The 20,627-nt window shown below is 37.7% G+C and overlaps 1 protein-coding gene across 3 annotated transcripts in view; it reads left to right on the top strand.

The window, feature by feature from the left end:
• LOC132813528 (protein MTSS 1-like) overlaps nucleotides 1-18,408 on the top strand; it is a 190,464-nt gene extending 172,056 nt beyond the window's left edge. For 2 of the 3 annotated variants that reach the window (XM_060823178.1, XM_060823182.1), the window contains 7 exons: nucleotides 1,668-1,775; nucleotides 2,749-2,846; nucleotides 4,418-4,628; nucleotides 7,918-8,112; nucleotides 11,418-11,591; nucleotides 13,378-13,540; nucleotides 15,267-18,408. In XM_060823178.1, the coding sequence (XP_060679161.1) occupies nucleotides 1,668-1,775; nucleotides 2,749-2,846; nucleotides 4,418-4,628; nucleotides 7,918-8,112; nucleotides 11,418-11,591; nucleotides 13,378-13,540; nucleotides 15,267-16,009 (1,692 nt within the window). In that variant the 3' untranslated portion in view covers nucleotides 16,010-18,408. Of the gene's footprint in view, nucleotides 1-1,667; nucleotides 1,776-2,748; nucleotides 2,847-4,417; nucleotides 4,629-6,011; nucleotides 6,132-7,917; nucleotides 8,113-11,417; nucleotides 11,592-13,377; nucleotides 13,541-15,266 lie in introns of all 3 variants that reach the window. The other variant, XM_060823190.1, reaches the window with a different exon arrangement.
• The last annotated feature ends 2,219 nt before the right edge of the window (nucleotides 18,409-20,627 follow it).

Raw genomic sequence — 20,627 nt, 5'->3', positions numbered from 1 at the left:
GAATCCTGCAAAAGGGACTACCTATGACACACTCTAATCCAATAATGAAACAGCCACACTATCAGCCAATAGCAGGAACTGGATAACATGCCAGGCTTGAGCTGGCAAATTGCAGTTGACACGAGCAAGCAAATATCAAGTAATGAAAATAAAACCCAACTATTTTACCAAACTTCAATGGCCACCCCCATTAACATAGAGTCCTCACCATCACAATGCTGGGCATAAGGATGACCGTTGTCCAGAATCTGAATCGAACAAGCAATTTTTACACGGTAGCTATAAAAGCACAGAAGAGACTGGCTATTTTGCAATGAGAACTTCACCACCTGTGCCCTTGAAGCCTCCTTGTCATCCATTGGGCTTAAGTTGTGAAAGTCATAAAGAAATCACCACTTGCATGATTGGTTGCATCTATAGCAACAGTCGTACTAAAACAGGACAGCCTGATTTGATTCATACACACTGCCATAGTGGACTTTATATCCACATTCTCTATTCCATCAATACTGTAGTGCCAGAGAAAGCATTTGCAAGGTGCACTCATCCACTAAGATTATTTTGATCATATTTCACTTTCCTGCAACCTCTGACATCAAAGTTATGACTTTTGATAATATCTGAATATCATTACCTGTAGGTTCAAGCTCAAGTCATGCACCTTTCTGATTTGGACATATCTCATTCCTGTTGTCAGAGAGGAAAACACTCTGCTGATTGGATTAATATCTAGTACAAAGAAAGGGCTTGTGGTTTTTGGAGATTGATCATTTCAGCCCCGGATATCTGTGCAAGAGTTCCTCCAAGCAGTGTCCTGGGCCAATCATCTTCAGTTGCTTTACTTATGCTCTTCCCACCATCTCAAAACATCAATTTTCCTGCTCATCGGATGCTGCCTGACCTGTTGTGCTTTTCTAGCACCACACTCTCGAATCTAATCTCCAGCATCTGCAGTCATCATTTTCGCCTCATCCATTTAAGTACTACAAGACCCTGAATAATATCTGAGATGAAGGAAGCCTGTGGTGAGAATTCTGTCAGCCCCCAGTCTCCCCAGTGCCTGTGTATTATCTACACGGCATAGTCAGGAATTTGATGAAATATGCTCCACTTGCCTAGATTAGATTCTAATAACAATGAAGAAATTCAGTAATATTCAAGCCAAAACAGCCCACTTGATTGACACCCCAACCACAACCTTCACTGTTTACTCCTCTCACCATCAATTGTAAGTGGCAGCAGTATATACCATTTATAAAATGTACTATGTAAACTCACCCTGGCACCTTTGAGGGCACCTTCCATAACAGCTATCTCTATTACCTGGAAGGACAAGGGCAGCAAATGTATGGGAACACTACCATTTGTAAGTGCCCTTCCATGTCACATGCCATCCCAACTTTAACTATATTGCCATTCCTTCATTGTCACTGGGTCAAAGTCCTGGAAGATCCTTCCTAACATCACTACAGCTGCCAGTACACAAGGACTGCAATGATTCAGGAAAACAGCTTACTAACAGAACTATTGAAGATGAGCAATAAATACTGTTCTAGTCACTAATCCAGTGAATAAAATTTTAAAGATCTAGATAGCATTAAATTCATTAGGACACTCCCCTTCTTTAATATAACTTCTTTAAAATGTAAGTACTGTTTCTCTCTTAGGAAGAAGAGATGTCAATGCTGGGAGAAGTAACCCATTTGCAGACTATTACAGATGACTTGACTAACTTGACGATGGATCCTCACAAATTGCCAACAGCCAGTGAGCAGGTCAGTGAGTCAGTGGCCCTTGAAATTACAGAGATATTTCCTTAACATAATGTTTATCATTGTAATTATGCTTTATAAAGTTTACTTTGATAAATAAAGTGATTTAATGTCATTCAGAAATTTCATGCGTCAGTAAAAATGCTGTAATGATATTTCTGTCTGGTTTTCTCTAAATGTATAGTGTTGTGGATCCGACCAACACCCTCAAAATATTCAGAACATAGTGTACACCCTAACTTTTTTCTAATTTTAAAGGCAAATGTTGGGTGTTGGGTTCCAGATGTAATTTGATTGGTCAAACTATTGGATCTAAAACAAACACACTTTATTCGTCCATTATAGTTAAAATAGAACAAAAGAAATAAGGAATTTAAATGACTTAACAATGTGGAAAATCTTAACAGAATAGTACATATAGTAACTATCACTAATTAACTATTCCAATATAGTAACATCCCATAAAAACATCCTTGGCAAAAGGCAAATTCAGAAAACCGATTGTTTCAAGTGCAATTCTCCAATCTAGGTGGAACGAGCGTCAAAAGACATTTCTGAGACAGAGGGAGAGAAAACTCCAACTTTCATCTGTAACAAATAGAGATGTGGCAACTTTTCACAACCCCAGCAGCTTCTGTTACTGATAAAAACTAAAAATCCTGGTTCGATATTGGGAACTAGACCGCAGCCATTCATGTTACTTCTATTGTTCCAACTTAAAAAAAAAACTTCAAGGCTTCACAAGTTGTTTATCTTTTCATGTACTGCTCCTCACCTGTGCCCCAGTCTCTCTCAGAGAAACCAGACAAAACGCACCTCTCAAAGCTACAGTATCATCACAATAGCAATGTTGAAATTAATGGAATTAAACCTCAGGTTTTCGACTAGCATCGTTAAACTGATTGATTTATCAAACAAGCAATTTTTGAAATGCATTTTGTTTTACTTTACATTCTCAAGTTTATAATTTTTCCAGGTAATTATTGACCTGAAGGGGTCTGATTATAACTGGACATATCAAACCCCTCCATCTTCCCCAAGCACCACCATGTCCAGGAAATCCAGTGTCTGCAGGTATGTAAGTGTACAGGCAATTACTGATTGTATATGTGTAGTGGTTTTGTAGTGCAGGTTAAGGGATTGTGTAAAAATTTTCCAAGTTTACTTGAACAATTTTGCAGTCAATTCTGTTACTGTGTCTTGCCCTCTAATTTGATTGGTTTTCTCTATGAAAGAGAGGCATGGCTTTTGTTCAAATATAAATAGTCCACTGATGTGGTTAATAGCTGCAGAATTTCAAAAGCAATTTTATGTTTAAAAATATTGAAACTTTACAAAGACATTTCCTGTTAATGATTAACATTTGATTCATTTATTTCTATATAACATAAACTTGATATCTGGCCTGTGTTGTCTCTCTTAAAACAGTCCACTTGGTCCTATTTCTCTACCCATTCCTTTTTGATTATTCATTTTCATTTATGTAAACAGCCAATTGTATCATGCTTTGAGATTTCATGAGGCATAGCATTCTCCATGGTTATTTTCTTCTTGACCATTTTACTTATCTTGATGGACTTCCTAAATTAAGTTTCATTTCCTGTCTTCTCGTGATCTGAATTCAACTTGGAAAATAGCATTCAAGTCAACTATTTAACTGAAGCTGAGGTTCAGATGCTGAACAGTCCACTTGGGATCCATTCTGATCCACAAAGAATTCTTTACAGCTTGTTTATTTTGAAGTGGATTTAACTTAAAGTTGACTTTCTGATAGCCAAGGAATTAATTTATTTGCATTGTCTATGAATCAACATTTTAGGACACAGAATTTCTTTTATTTTACTTAAATTGAGACATCAACTCCACTGGAGCTGTGAAGGCCAAGTCGTAAGTGTATATAGGACAGCGATAGATAGGTTCTTGACTAGTAAAGGGATGAAGGATTACAGGAAGATGGCAGGATAATGAGGTTGAGAAATATTTCAGCTATGATCAAATGATGGAGCAAACACGATAGTCTGAATGGCCTAATTCTGCTCTTGGATGTTGTGATGTTATGGTCTTATGATCTAGTATGTATTTTGTGCTCCAAGTACAATGTAAAAAAGTTTGTGCATTGTAAAATTACAGAGTAGTTGAAAATTCTGCTTAAATAATTGTTTCATTTTAAGCAAAGGACAAACACCAAAGTATTTTATATTTGCAGAAGAATAAATGTATCCTAATGTGATAGTCTATCTTCTGTTCCTGTCTCTGACCAAGTGTTCTTCATTGTTGAGAAAAGCTCCCATTTTCTGTGACTGCAGTAGCTATTGGCATGCCATGCTTGCATTCATGTCACCAATGCTCACTCTAATTTTTCCTCCGACTAAGAATAAAAATTATAAAATGTATTGTTGTCTTTAGTTTATTGGATGAACACACTGCTAATTTGAGTAAACATGGTAATACTGTTGTAGGCTGAAGAGATCAACTGGCGTGTTAGGTTAAGCAAATGCCCAACAATTTGTTTTTTTTGTATCAATGGCAGAGTTTTTATTTATTTTGTTTTCTTGATTAAATGGCTGTTGCTTCTGATATGTGGGGCTTGAGTGTTTAATTGTATAAGGTCTTCCCCTTCCTGCCCTCCCTTTTGTCTCTCTTAGCAGTCTGAACAGCGTTAACAGTAGTGACTCCAGATCCAGTGGATCCCACTCTCACTCGCCCACTTCACACTATCGCTACCGCAGCTCCAACCAACCCCAGCAGGTTCCAATGAGGCTGTCCAGTGTGTCATCCCATGATTCTGGCTTCATGTCTCAGGATGCATTCCAGTCTAAATCCCCTTCCCCAATGCCACCAGAAGGAACCAACCAGGTATGTGAAATTGCATGACATGTCAATTCTTTGAGCTAAGCAGATTTTGGTTATTAAAAACTTATTTAACATTACACTCTATAATAATGCAAGATTGTGAATCAAGTGACTCTTTTGAATACTATAGTTGCATTTTTCAACAATGGTGAGACATAACCCCATTTAAATATTTTAGGTCATAAAATGTATAAATTTTTACAAATTTTAAAATTAGCAATAGAAATGTTGAAGAACTTCAGCAAACTCTCTATGAAAAAAATGTATGTAGTTTAAAATCTGTCAATTTCACTGCACTACACGGATTGAAGACTGTCTTATGCTACTGTGTTTTAAAGATAGATGTTTTAACTGTCAGAAAAAACAAATGTTGTGACATATGAAGTGTTGTGACAATATAAGTGTTTGTGTTGGTATTTGTTCCTTTACAATTTTGGCAGTAATTAAGCTCAGGATTGTGAATCATTGTCAAGACGTCTGATTTTATACATTATTCAGTGCATCATATGTCTATACATTTCTGATTTATTAATTTAGCTGTTGTAGTGTTCAGCTATTTCACCCACCTAAAGAACTTCACCACTTAATCTTTTGGTTATGGACTGCTGTTCATGCTGTTACTTATTTTAATTCGCTTTCAAAGATTCAGTGGCAGCAAAGGACTTAGTTTACATAAATTCCAAAACAAACCGTATCATTATAAAACATTTTTTCAAGATATAAACTCATTTTACAATATGGTCTTGTCTGATGCAATACTCAAAGCAAAAATATAGTGTAAATAACACCTTTACAGAACCTCAGCACTTTGGAGCTGGTGAAGTGCTCACTTTGTGATCATAGCAGCCAATTGTAACATGTGAAATGGTTGCCACGCGAATTTAGTATTGTGGGTATTTCTACTTGGTGTGTGAAATTATTTGTTTTCTCATTTCTTTTGTTTCTTTTGTCAGTTTCTTGAATTAGATAGCTTTATATTAGCATTTGAGCTTACTGGGATTAGTAAGAGTGAATTAAAAACAAAAAAATTGCTAGTAATATTGAGCAAGTTGGGCAGAATCTGTGAGGGTAAAAATGTTTCAGGGTGCTGAACTTCCACCAAAGTTGATTTAATTATCTTGTAATTTAGAAAGAAGATTATTCACAAAATTTATTGCTTGCATTCTATCTTAGTGTTCTGTGCATTAGTATGATTGAACTTTCCTGCCTTTGTTTCCTTGCTATTACTTGTTGGAGTTGGTTGTTTTTGAAAATGGTTTGTGGGGATTTGGCTCTAATTCTATGCTTTTCTTCTCTCTGCCATTTTTTGCTTTTCCACTTTCACTTCTTCCTTCATCATCTCTCCTCTTTGCATTTTACTTCATCCACTATATTGGTGCTCTGCAGAATTCATCAAGCTCTGCCTCCTCTGAAGCATCTGAAACGTGCCAATCAGTGAGTGAGTGCAGTTCACCCACTTCCGTAAGCTCAGGTTCTACCATGGGAGCCTGGGCATCAACAGAAAAGGTGATAAATCTTGCTTGTTCTGCCCACCTCCCAGTCTGTAAGTCTACAAAATGAGGAAATATTCAGATTATTGATATTTTAGGAGCTTTCATTTTTTTCAGTTTGTCATTGATCCCTACATACTTGATGAAATTTGTTTATGAATTGTTAAATATTTGAGTTATTGTACATAAACTGGAGTGTTCTGAAATTGTTCAGTCAATCTAAAACAAAAACCACACTCTGCTAAGTGACCAATTAAATAAAACACCCACTGCTTTGGTATTGAATCAATAGACCGAGTTCAATCCATTGGTGGGGATTGTAATAAGAATATTGCTAAATACTTTCATCCTGTTAATGGAGGGAGGGGAAAATGTTATACAAAGTTTCCACTCCTCGCATTCTATCTTCTGTCTAGTGATTGCGGCAGGATGCGTATGCATGTGTATGTGGATAGAAAAAGAGAACAAAGGAGGAGGAGTAAGCCATTCAGCCCTTTGAGCCTGTTCAACTATTCAATCTGAACAAGACTGATCATCCAATTCATTAGAGTAAAAAGTGAGGTCTGCAGATGCTGGAGATCAGAGCTGAAAATGTGTTGCTGGTTAAAGCACAGCAGGTTAGGCAGCATCCAAGGAACAGGAAATTAGACGTTTCGGGCCAGAGCCTGCCCGAAACGTCGAATTTCCTGTTCCTTGGATGCTGCCTAACCTGCTGTGCTTTAACCAGCAACACATTTTCAGCATCCAATTCATTATCCTGTTCTTGCTTTCTCCCCATATATCCTTTAATCCGTTTATTCCTAAGAACTATACCTACATCTTTCTTAAAAATCACACAACACCAGGTTATAGTCCAACAGGTTTAATTGGAAGCACACTAGCTTTCAGAGCGACGCTCCTTCATCAGGAGATTGTGGAGGGCTTGATCGTAACACAGAATTTATAGCAAAAATTTGCAGCGTGATGTAACTGAAATTATACATTGAAGAATTGATTGTTTGTTAACACATACATCTTTCTTAAAAGTCTTAAGTTTTTTGGCCTCAGCAGTTTCCTGTGGTAGCGTATTCTGTGGCGGCATATTCCGCAGGCTCATTAACTTCTGGGTGAAGAGATTCCTCCTCATCTCTACCCTAAAAGACCTTCCCCTCATTGTTACACTGTGACTGGATCAATCATTTTTGAAATTTTTCATCTCACCTCAATTTAAATAAATTGTTCGCGGCTGCTGTCTGAGCACACACACGAATGAATGTTTGGTTGAGGTGCTAAAGGACCATCAATCTTTGAACGAGGGCATCCCAACAGTGAATCAGTATCTTCAGGAGAGAATGGGAGGAAGAGTTAGAGAAAGAAAAAAGAAGCACCAGCTGCAAAGTTTAAAACTGTCTTAAATCTCGGCTAAAAAAGGTTATGTTTGCTTTATTAACTTAGCAATGGAAAGCTATCTGTGAGGATCCCTTTCTATAAAGCAATACTTGAGCATCATCATACCAAATTATAGGAAGCTACTAAAATATTTCTTCAGAATTCATTGTTACTTGAAAGTCTTAAATTTTTAAAAGTTAATATTTTTATTTCTATGTTAACTTTGCTTTGAGTGTTTTACTTGAAATAGATGAAGAATTCTTACAACCCTACTTTAGGCTGGATATTTATAATAACTTGTGAAGATTGTTTTTCTCAGTATTTGGATGCTATTTCCATTGATTTTGAATTTTTGTTGTTGTGACATTCTTCATAATCATTTATATTCCACATGTCCATTTTTTTTGTTGTTTTGCTTTTCTGTTTGTTTGCAGTTGACAAATGGGTTTGATCACTTCAGTTCATCTAGTGAACCATACCTTGCCTCAGTTGGTACACGCTTTCTCCCACATTTTCAGCCCTCTTCCCGACCCTGTTCCAGACCTTGTTCAGCTGCTCTCCCAGTTTATCCTCATTATTATACCATTGGACCTGGCATGTTTCCATCATCCAAAGTTCCTAGTTGGAAGGTTTGTGTTTTTCATGTCTTTCTCTAAAAGTAACTTCTGAAAATAAATGCTGTTACTTGTTGAAACATTTTCATAAAAATTTTTTTTACTTTTTAAAAACGTAATAATTTATAACCTTTTTCAAAACTAAACAGTCTAACACAGTAAAGGTAAATGGCAGTATTTGAAGTTTACTTGTATTGCTGCTAGTACAACAGTTGATTCAATTAGTAAAGCCAGAACAGGAATAAGAGTGATGAACACAGAGCATGGATCAGTACTTGGAACTACGATGTTGTGTCCATAACGGAGACATGAATTTCACAGGGGCAGGAATGGTTGCTGGATGTTCCAGGGTTTAGATCTTTTAAAAAGAATAGGGTGGGAGTGGTAAAAGAGTAGGGGGAATAGCATTGTTAATTAGAGAGTGCATCACAGCTGCAGAAAAGGAGGTTGTTGAGGAGGTTGTGGCTACTGAGTCAGTATGGTTGGAAATCAGTAACAGGAAAGGAGCAGTCACTTTATTGGGTCTTTCTTATAGACCCCCCCCCCCCCCCCCCCCCCCCAATAGCAGCAGAGAAATGGAAGAACAGATTGGACGGCAGATCTTGGAAAGATGCACAAGTAACAGAGTTGTTGTTATGGGTGACTTCAACTTCCTCAATATTGATTGGAACCTCCTTGGTGCACATGGTCTGGATGGAGCCGATTTTGTCAGTTGTGTCCAGAAAGGATTCCTGACTCAATGTGTAGATAAGGCGACTGAGGGAAGGCCAAGTTAGATTTGATGCTGTGCAACGAGCCAGGCCACATGTCAAATCTCTTGATGGGAGAGCATTTTTGTGACTGTGAACACAACTGCCTTACTTTTATCCTAGCCATGGAGAGGTATAGGAATTGACAGTATGGGAAGGTATTTAATTGGGGGAGGGGAAATTATGCTGCTATTAGACAAGAGCAGTGAAGTATAAATTGAGAACAAATGTTCTACGGGAAATGCAAAACAGAAATGTGGAGGCTGTTCAAGGAGCACTTGTTGCGAGTGTTGGGTAACTTTGTCCCACCAAGACAGGCAAGGAATGACAAGAGAAGAGGAGATTCTCATCAAAACACAGAAGGAAGCTTACTTAAGGTTGAAGAAACAAGGCTTTGGCACAGCTTTAGAGGATGACAAGGTAGCTAGGAAAGAACTCAAAAATGGACTGTGGAAAGCTCGGAGGGGACACGAAAAGCCTTGGCTGGAAGGATTAGGGAAAACCCAAAGGTGCTCTTCACTTCGTGAGGAATAAGAAAATTACCAGAGAGAGGGTAGGGCCAATCCGAGATAGTAGAGGAAACCTGTGCCTAGGTTCTGAACAGCTAGGGGAGGCCCTAAATGAGTTTTTTTCTTCAGTATTCACAGAGAGGGACCTTGTTGATAGTGAGAACACTGTGGACCAGGTTAATAGACTTGAACAGATTGATGTTTGGGAAGTGCATGTGCTGGAAATTCTGTTAATCATTAAGGTGGATAAATCTCAAGGGCAAGACCAGATATATCCAAGGTTACTACGGGAAGTGAGGAATAGGATTGCTGCACCTTTGGCGACGATCTACACACTCCACATGAGTAGTACTGGATGATTGGAGGGGGTGACTGTGTTCCTCTGTTCAAGAAAGGGAATAGGGAAATCCCAGGGAATGACAGACCAGTCAGTCTTATGTCTGTGGTAAACAAGGTACTGGGGAGGACTCTGAGAGATAAGATTTATGACTATTTGGAAAAATATAGTTTGATTAAAGATAGCACGGCTTTATGAAGAGCAGGTCATGTCTCACAATCGTTATTGAGTTATTTGAGGATATGACAATACAAGTTGATGAAGGCTGATCGGTGGATGTGGTGTATATGGATTTCAGTAAGGCATTTGATAAGGTTCCCCACTGTAGGCCCATTCAGAATGTTAGGTGGTATGGGATACAGAGAAATTTTGCTCTCTGGATACAGAATTGGCTGGCCGAAAGAAGATAGTGAGTGGTAGTGGATAGAAAGTATTCCGTCTAGAGATCGGTGACCAGTGGTGTCCTGCAGGAATCTGTTCTTGGGCCTCTGCTGATTGTAGTTTTTATAAATGACTTGGATGAAGAAATGGAAGAGTGGGTTAGTAAGTTTGCCGATGACACAAATGATGGTAGTGTTGTAGATAGTGTCGGGGGCTGTTGCAAGCTACAACTAGACATTGACAGGATACAGAGCTGGGCTGAGAAATGGCAGATGGAGTTCAACTTGTATAAATGTGAAGTGTTTCATTTTGGAAGGTCAAATTTGAATGCTGAATACAGGGTTAAAGGCAGGATTCTTGGCAGTATGGCAGAACAGTGAGATCTTGAAGTCCACATTTATAGAACCCTCAAAATTCCCACCCAAATTGATAGGGTTGTTAAGACGATAGTGTTTTGGCTTCCACTAAAGGGGAGGGAAGGGTGTTGGGTTTAAGAGCCAGAGACATGAGGGATATTTAAGTGAGTACTGGACAAGCACGTGGATGGCAGTAACTTGAGGGGTGAGTAGGTTAGGTTGATCTTAGATTAAGATAAATGCTTGGCCCAACATCGTGGGCCAAATGGCCTGTACTGTACTGTTCAATGTTCTGTGTTCTAAAATGGTTCAGTAGTGACTCATTATCAGATCCTGAAGACATTGCTTTGCATCCATTAAATTCCTACTTTGCATCTTTGCACCCCCCCTCCCCCCACCCACCCTCTTCTTCCCATACCTCTGCCGCCATACCTGCACAAATGCCACTTTAGCAAAAACGGTACTACAGTGTTGCAACAGTTGTCTGTTGTGGTAATGTCTTTAAATTATAGCTGCTATTATCCTCCTCAATATTCTCCACCTCTCCACTTTCTTCCTCTTTGACTAAACTGTCACCATTTGATCTTAATATTATCTTTTGTTGCTTGGTGTCAGAATTTACAGAAAGGTGCTACATAAATACAGCTTTGTCTTTCTCCCTAAAGAAAATTAGAATTTTCATACTTTTCCTTTTCTTGCACAATTCCATTCAATTATCTTTATTCCTGAGTTCCTCTCCCACAGTGTACAAGAAGCAAACCCTTAATTGTGAAGACAGTCTGTATCCAGGCCATATCTATTTCAGTAAACGTGTGAATGTAGCCATCCTATTTCAATTTATACATATCTAAACTTTAGTGGAACAACATTTATTTGACTCTGTTACTTAAGAATGTAACGTTTTGGAACTTTTGATTTGATGTTCATAGAAGATTAGAAAAATACAGATCTTTATTTACATTTTTAAACACTTGCTATATTTAATTAGGACTGGGCCAGACCAGGTCCTTATGATCAACCAGGAGTAAATACCTTACCAAGACGTAAAGACTCAGAACAACGGCGAGATGCTGAAGCTAAGACTCCAGTATCTATTGGCCAGAATATACAAATAGAGGAGGCTCAGAGAACTAGAAGTATGACTGTCTCTACTGCATCAAGGGTAATAACTATGAAATTGTTGATTCCATTAGAAATCATGTGCTCCTCATTGGACATGCTTTGTACTTGATTTCCCTTTAAATGTATATCTTTTTGCTGTTCCCTATTTGGAAATACTATGCATATGTCCTGTTTTTATTATTGGAAATTAGATATTTTATCTCCCTAGCTTTAGAGAATACGCATGGTTAACAACTGATGTATTTTTACATTGTGCTGATTTAGCATACTTAATTTTGTTTAATTTTGATACTTTGATTTTGGTGGTACAATAATTATTTTATTAAAAAAAGGTGAATTTGTCAAAAAAAAAACGAAGGATAGGATACGATGTTTTCCAAATACAAAATATTAAGTGATTGTTTGCTCATTTTTGACCTCTGACAGGGTTCCTCACAGCAGATTGGTATAAAAGGTAAAGTCACATGGTTTTGGGGGTGAGCTGGCAAAGTGGATACAGAACTGGTTTATTCATAGGAGATAGAGGGTAGTGCTGGAAGAATGCTTTTCGGAATGGTGGGTTGGGACTAGATGTGTTCCACAGGATCAGTGTTGGGAACTCTGATGTTTGTAGTTTACATAAATGATTTGGAGGAAAACATGGCTGATCTAATGAGTAAATTTGCAGACAGTACAAGGATTGGTGGAGTTGCAGATAGTGAAGAGGATTTCAGAGGATATAGATCAGTTCTAGAATGGGCAGAAAAATGGCAGATGGTGTTTAATCCATACAAATGTGAGGCGGTGTGTTTTGGAAGTTCAAGTACAGGTGGAAATTATACAGTGAATGATAAAACCCTTCAGAGTATTAATATGCAGAAGGATCTGGGTGTGCAGGTCCACAGATCACTAAGGGTGGCAGCACAGATTGATAAGGTAGTTTTTAAAAAAAAAACTTATAGCATGGTTGTCTTCATTGGAAGGGGCATTGAGAGTAAGGATAGGCAGGTTATGCTGAAGCTTTATAGAACTTTAGTTAGGCCGCGCTTGGAATATTGCATACAGTTCTTGTCACCACCCTACCAGAAGGATTTGAATGCTTTTGAGAGGGTACAGAAAAGGTTTATCAGGATGTTGGCTGATATGGGGTAATTTAGCTATGAAGAAAGGTTGGATAAGAATGGGTCTGTTTTCACCAGAATGAAGGGGGTTGAGGGGCGACCTGATGGAAGTTTATAAGTTTGTGAATGGCATGAATACAGTGGAGGAGTCAATTACTAGGGGACACAGGTTCAAGATAAAGGCAGGGAATTTAACACGTGCAAGGTTCATTTTTCACACAAAGGGTAGTGAGTGCCTGGAATGTGCTGCCAGAGGAGGTGATGAAACAGACACAATAGCTTCATTCAATAAGCACCTAGACAAATACATGAAAAGGAGGGGAATAGAGGAATATGGATCTTGTAAGTAAAGACAGTTTTAGAATAGAAGGACAAAATGTGTCCGTGTAGGCTTGGGGGGTGCTGAAGGGCCTGCCCCTGTTCTATATTATTTTTGTACAATATGATTACATTAAGTAGATCAGGACAGTACAGGGCAACCGCCATATCCGAGGAGTCGGTTTCTGCAGTTTCAGTTAACCATGATTTACTGCAACCCAAACATATCACATGGAACATTCCAGAACCAGGGACCGGGGGCTGCTGGGGAAATAAGTTTCCCATTTAAATGTGTGAGTTCACTACTATCTGTGGTTTTAAGCTTCCGCGGTAGGTCTTGGAATGCATCCCCTGCGGGTACTGGGGGACTATTGTAGTAATTTACTGTGGCTTACTTGTATTTGGTAGCAGGGAGAGGAGGCAGAAAGTCATGAAGAGCTGGCTTTAGCCCTCAGCAGAGGTCTACAGCTGGATACTCAGAGGAGCAGTAGAGATTCTTTGCAATGCTCCAGTGGATACAGTACACAGACAACCACACCGTGCTGTTCTGAGGACACAATCCCTTCACAAGGTAAACGTGACTATGCATATTGGATGCTTTGACATAATGGTAACAACAAACTTTAATTAAAAGAAAAAAATCTTTCTTTGCATATAGTCAGTGCAAAGGCCCTTTCAGTCATGACATGAGTAATAAGTAACCACATAAGTAATGTGGTTAACTTTTAACTACCTTTGAAATGGCAAATAAAAGAACACTAAAGGTGTGCAAGAAATGCAATTTCAGCCAGTGATGCCAAGACCCTGTAGATAAATTTTTAAAATGTCAGCCTCAATTTTTTCCTGAAAAGACACATTTCACTAAGTTTTACCTTATGGATATAAAGGATTCATCTGTTAGGCTTTTGCTGTGGACACATCAATTGTGTTTACAGGATTTAGTCTGAGGTTTCCACCAATGATACTGATGGTTGTTAAATAGCATGTTTGATGCATCTGTTTGAAATAAGAGATGTATTTATTCAGTTTATAGCAATTTGTATCTCAGAAGACTACAAGTAAAACTGGGAATCCTATTATGTAGACTTACTGCATATTAAAGAAAATTAAGATTGGACTTTCGAATAACAGGAAATATAACCAGATAGAAATAACCAATATATCACTCAACTATGAGAACTTGAATTATTTTGGTCTCTTTATCTGATTACAATTAAACAAAAGGTTTACAGAATTATCTTGGTTTGGATTGGTTCCCACACCTCAGTTAACAATTTGGAAGTATTAAAATTCAAGTTCTCATATTGGAAATCTATATTTTCTCTATTGATAGTTTCTCAATTTTAGCCCTGAGCAGATAAGTGTAATTAATAAGCCAGTAACAATACAGTTTAAATTCCAGTGGAAAACCAATGATTTTGTCACATCTTTGATTCTAAGCCAAATAGCAGATAGCTAGTTGAATCTTTCAAGCAATCAAAGAATTTTCATTATTCTGAGGTTTTGTCTTATGCAGCTTGCACTGCGATCTCACCTTGGTGTAAGAAATAAATGTGAAAAGCTGTCTTTGAATTCCCCATTTGATTGACTGAAACATTCAGCAGTAGTTCAAAAAACAATGGATCAATCAGGGCTCGCTTGACACTTTCTTTTGTCGCTTGCCGTTACGTAAACATTCAAGAATGCAGTTGTAATCCTCACTTGTTTACAGACACACTGTTTTGCTAAAACTGTGTCATTGATCACTTTCTGTTTTGTGCCCTTTGTGGTTATTTAACACATTTAAATTTGATTTGAAAGATCCTGCTGCGAGATTTGTTCAATTGATTTATATGTATAGGTCATAGTATCAGGTGAACGATACTCCAAATTCTATTTTTGCAGTGAACTTCTTCACCAGATCAAGGACTTTAACACAAGTTGCCGTTAAATAAATGATTGTTTGAAGGTGAATGATACCCCAAATTCTATTTTTGCATAGAACCTCTTCACCAGATCAAGATCTTTAATATAAGTTGCCATTAAATAAATGGCTGTTTCAATGCAGTTATTTTGCTGTTGGAGACAGCCTCCTTTGTATGTATTTGGAGAACCAGGTCCTCCATGTATTTTGCTGACTGCCATATTGATTCTGGATTTGTATTTAGAAGGCAGCAAGAGAAAATAATAGAATAAAACATTTACTTTCAAACCATGCATCTCTTGGTTGGCAGAAGCATTACAAGATTTTACTGTATTGCAGAGTGAATTAAATTTTCTGGATTATAAAAATCAAGTTTTTTTTATGTTCTACTCAGTTTCAGATTACGACTACTTCTCAGTTAGTGGTGATCAAGATATTGAACAGACAGAGTTTGACAAGTCCTCCACAATTCCACGAAATAGTGATATAAGCCAGTCCTATCGTCGAATGTTCCAGGCAAAACGCCCTGCTTCTACAGCAGGCTTACCAACCAACAGTGGCCCAGTGATGATGACGCCAGGAGTTGCCACAATCAGGCGGACACCTTCAACCAAACCATCAGTCCGAAGAGGAACTATAGGAGGAGGCCCAATACCAATTAAGACTCCGGTGATTCCCGTTAAAACGCCAACTGTGCCTGATGTAGGTAGTATATCAGGTGTGCAGCCTGGACCAGAGGAATGTCCAGAGCAGGGTTCTGAAGATGCAGAAATCTTGCAGATCTCTCCAAAGAGAAGCAATATACCATCATCTGGTTGCCCACTGACACCTGTCATCCCTCCTATGCCATCCCAATCTCTTAGCCCCACAGATGAAGAGAGGCAGTCTGTGATGAGCCAGCAGATAACTTCAGAAGTTGGAGCATCCAGCCTGGGTACCACACTGGTAGTTGCATCTGGGGAGCAGCTTTGTACCGATTCAACTTTGACCTTGCAAGAGTTGGATATGGCAAATGAGCATTCCACAGCTGAGGCTGCAGAGCCCCCTCAAGGTGAAGACATGTTGAGCGCCATCCGTCGTGGAGTAAAACTGAGAAAAACAACAACTAATGATCGTTCAGCCCCAAGGCTTTCATAAATGTATAAATTGCAGAGATTCAAGTAGATTCTCTGTCAACCGGAGCAATCTATTTTCTTAGAATCTCAAAAAAACACCACCGTGTATTTTATTTAAGGAGCTCATGAGAGGGTAAACTGGTGGAGGAGAGAGAAAAGGCAATGAGGTGTAGGCCAAATAGTGGGGATGGGGAATTCTTACAAGTTGATTACCTTTTTCGATTTTATGGTCTGTAAATTTAAAAACTCTCTTCTGTTATAGCTTTTTACTTTACCAGCTGCTTTTCTCCCCCTCCCTTCTGCCAAACCAGAAGGTGCCAAATCATATCTGACATGCTATGAATTTCATTGTAATTTGCTAGAGCATAACATGTTCAGTTTTTTTTTTAATTCTGTAATGAAAAATTTCATTTAAAAGAATATCATGTAAAGTTGATTGTAACAGCAAGTTAATGAAGAATGCATCAAATTATAGGTGCATAAAGAAAAATTAAAGTTTTGACTTAGTGGGATTTTATTCATATTATTTCTTTATTTCTTTAGGATAGAGCGATAAGCAGCATCATTCAGTATTAACCTTAGTTACTGTCTGAACAGTAAATTGTGGAAATTATAACTACCAGCTAACATAATTTAAGCAATACAGAACAAATAGGATATAATGGGTCAGTGTGAATTTAATGTTTATTCATAACTTAGAGTGCCATGACAGTGACCGCCCTTACAAAATGGATGTTTTTACACTGATAGCTAGGCATACTGCAGTTTTATAGTGCTTAATGTTGATCCTATTGAAATGAACCTTATCCAGTCACACAACTTATAATTACATATCCTGTTTTAGGCATTGCTTTCATTAAATTTAACTGTCCACAGAAATTAGTTTTTTGAATGCTTGTGATCAGATGTCATCTTTTCAAACCCATAGTAGTTAGTGTATTCATCTTTCCCTTTTCCCTTCTATTTTTCTAATTTTAAATATGACTTTTAGGCTAACATAATGGAAAGTATGTGAAATCAAGTAGTAACACATATTTTTAAAAGTCAAAGGTAGCAGGGAGTTCTCTAGGTAACAATGCCTTTTTCTCAAATTTTCTTCTTAAAAAAATAAATAGATTAACCCAGCAGGCTGGGCTCAGTAAAAAAACCCATATAATACAACTTTAAGAAAAGTAAGCAAAATCTTCGTGCTATGACAGAGCAGTAGCCATAGAATTACAGCTCAGGTCTTATCCCTTGTGCAAATGTACATTCTTTTAAAATTACTTTCAGGGGCTTGTTTGTTATGTATTGCAGCTCTTGATTCATATCTACCCTGTAATAATATTTGAATACAGACAATTACAAAATGAAAGAGTACTACAAGCAGTGTGTATAGTTGCCAGCTCCTCTCTGCATGGTTAATTCTTCAATATGTATTAGCATTTCTTGTAACCTTAAATCCTATTGTTTTGTCAGTTTTGTACTTCATTCGTCAGTAAATGCTCAGTGCCACCTCAAACTTTACTCTTTCTCTTCTCTTGATTCTCAGCACCCCTTAAGGTGTCAGCATGAGATGATGACAGTATTTTGGAATATCATTTGCTTCTCAATGCATTTCAAAGCCACTTCAAGCATTTAAAGTCATGTTTTTAGCTCAGACTTGCAAATATTTTTACATGATTTTCAATACCTAAGGAATCACAGACTACAGAAGATTAAATATTTCCATACACTGAGAATACAAGAACATTCTAGAGGTTTGAAACATAAAATACTGTTTGAATTAAATAAACTGATGTGAATCTATTTTTGATTTTTGTATAAATAACTAGGCAAACCAGCATTTGAAGTTTCATACAGTAGTTGCAACATGTTTAATAAACAAGCCCCTGGCTAGAAAATAGTATTATCTTTGTAGTGTGTATGTTGATTCTGAAACTAAAATTAAATAGGTGAGACAGGAATAGCTGATATACTGTAATAACTCCAGCTGATGCAGATTGCAAATGATGCTAATAAACAAAAGTTACTTAATAGCTCTTTAAAAATCTGAAATCATAGAGACTTAATTGTAACCATTAAGACCTGTAAAACTGTAGGGAAACTTTTCAATAAGAGGTAGTGTGTCGAAGTAGATTCTAACATTTCATCACATATCTTGCATCTCTTCATGAAGTTAAATATTAAATAATGTTGCCAAAATTTTAATAATGTGTAAACTGACAGAATTGTTTTTGAAATAGTAAAAAAAATTGATGTGTTTTGCATATTGTAAAAGCAGGCTATCAAACTGAAACTAGAATTGTATCTAATGGTAAATTATTGTGGTTTGTTCCTGGTTTGTATTGAGAGTTGACCTCTCCATGTGCAGTTTTTTTTTGGTTGACAGGTGTAAATATAACAATCTATAATTTTGTGTCACCTGTGTAATGATTGCTTCAGCCCACATTAAAGAAATGTTCAAAAAAATTTTCATTTTGTAACAAATTGTGTTTTTAACTCATCGAAGTTCTAAAGTTGCGAAGCAATTTGCTCTCTCATCCTCAATTCCTGATGTCAGCATTTTAAATCTGTTTGCAGTCATTCTTGGTAGCCAAGGCATTACTGCATACATGGAGGAAATAACTCCTTACAGATCTTCTATATTTACATTTGGCATAAACAGTTTGTTTTTTTTAATATAATTTATTCTTTCATGAGATGTGGACATGGCTGGCAAGGTCATTATTTGTTCCCCAACTAGCCTCATTAAGTTGATGTGAGCTACTTTCTTGAACCACCGTACTGTGTGTTATGTAGGCACACCAGAATGCTGCTACAGGCAGAGTTCCAGAATTTTGAACTAGTGACATTGGAGAAATGTCAATATAGTTCAAAGTCAGATTGATATATAAAAGGGAATTTGGGATTGTGGTAATACTAACAAGATGGTAGAGATCATAGGTTTGGAACATGCTGTCAGAAGAATCATAGAGATCCGCAGGAAGTGAAACAGACCCTTCGTTAAAACTCATCCATGCCAAACAAATATACTAAATTAATCTAGTCCCCTTTGCCAGCATTTGACCAATATCACACTAAATCCTTCCTACTCGTACACCTATCCAGAAACCTTTTAAATGTTGTAACTGCGTCAACCTCCACCACCACCTCTGCAGCTCATTCCATATATGCACTAGCCTGTACGTGACAATGTTGCCCCTTAGGTCCCTTTTAAATCTTTCCCTTCTCACTTTAAGCCTATGCCATCTAATTTTGGACTCACCTACCCTGGAGAAAAGACTTTGACTGTTCGCCCTATCCATGTTCATCATGACCTTATAAATGTCACCCTGAGTTTCCTACACCCCAGGGAAAATAGTGCTAGCCTATTCAACCTCTCTCTATAAATCAAACCCTCCAACTTTGGCAACATCCTTGAAAGGGCGCAGAAAAGATTTATAAGTTCCACAACATCTTCAATATAACAGAGAGACCAGAAATGAACACAGTATTCTAAAAGTGTCCTAATCAATGTCCTGTACAGCTGCAAAGTTACCTCCCAACTCCTATTGTCAGTGCACCGATCAATAAAGGCAGTAGTACCAAATGCCTTCTCCACTGTCTACTGCGACTATGCTTTCAATCCTACGTTCCAGGATCGAGGTGAGTTTCAGCAGTATATCTTGTATATTCCTGCCACTGTGTTGGTAATGGAATCGGTGAATATTTATATTGGTAAATCGAGTGTTGATCAAGCAGTCTACATTGACCTAGAAAGTGTTGAGCTTCTTCAGTATTGGAGCTATATTTATCTAGGAAAGTGGCGATTAGTTCATCACACTCCTGACCTGTACCTTTTAGATAGTGGGCAAGGTTTGTAAAGTCAAATGAGTTACTCTCCTCAGAATTCCCAGCCTCTAAACTGTTTTTGTAGTCACAGTATTTGTATGATTGACTAGAAAATCAATGGTATCAATGATATTCCCAAGAATGTTGATATTGTTAATATGGCAATACCATTTTAATGCCAACATGATTGGTTTCTTTCTTGCTGAGGTTGGTTATTGCCTGACACTTGTGTGACACAAATGTAACTTGCCACTTAGCAAGTTACCTTGGTGGTGTTCTGGTGTTGATAGATAAGAACACAGGCTTTTTTTAGTAACTGAGGAATTGCAAATTGTACTGATCTTTCCTGATCATCAGTATAATGAAATAGAAAATTATTTATTGCACCCTTTTGTGATAACTGCAATTTTATGAGAAGCTGAATTGCTGTACTTTGAATATGAGACACCAATAGACCATATCCTGCTGCACTCAATGAAGTCAACCCTGCATGTTAACCAAAACACTTTGCAGGGCTTTCAGCATCTACAGATAGTACGTGTGTTCCACAAGTGTATAATTGGGAAGTGGATGGTGGAACAAATTTGTGCTGTTTTACCTCTAGCCATTGGTTTGGAATTATCGTCATGTGGATTTGATTGTTTTGTGTAAAATTCTGAAAAGGGTGCAGGAACAGAGGGACCTGGGTGTATATGTGCACTGATGATTTAAAAATGTCAGGTGGAGAGAATAGTTAATAAAGCACACAATATTCTCGAGTTATTGATAGGACGTAGTGGACAAGAGCGAAGAATTGAAGTTGAACTTGTATAAGACACTAGTAGATT

The sequence above is a fragment of the Hemiscyllium ocellatum genome, chromosome 4 (genome assembly GCF_020745735.1).
Source record: "Hemiscyllium ocellatum isolate sHemOce1 chromosome 4, sHemOce1.pat.X.cur, whole genome shotgun sequence".
Taxonomy (NCBI): domain Eukaryota; kingdom Metazoa; phylum Chordata; class Chondrichthyes; order Orectolobiformes; family Hemiscylliidae; genus Hemiscyllium; species Hemiscyllium ocellatum.
The sequence above is the reverse complement of the archived record's forward strand: the minus strand, read 5'-3'. Positions and strand labels throughout refer to the sequence as shown.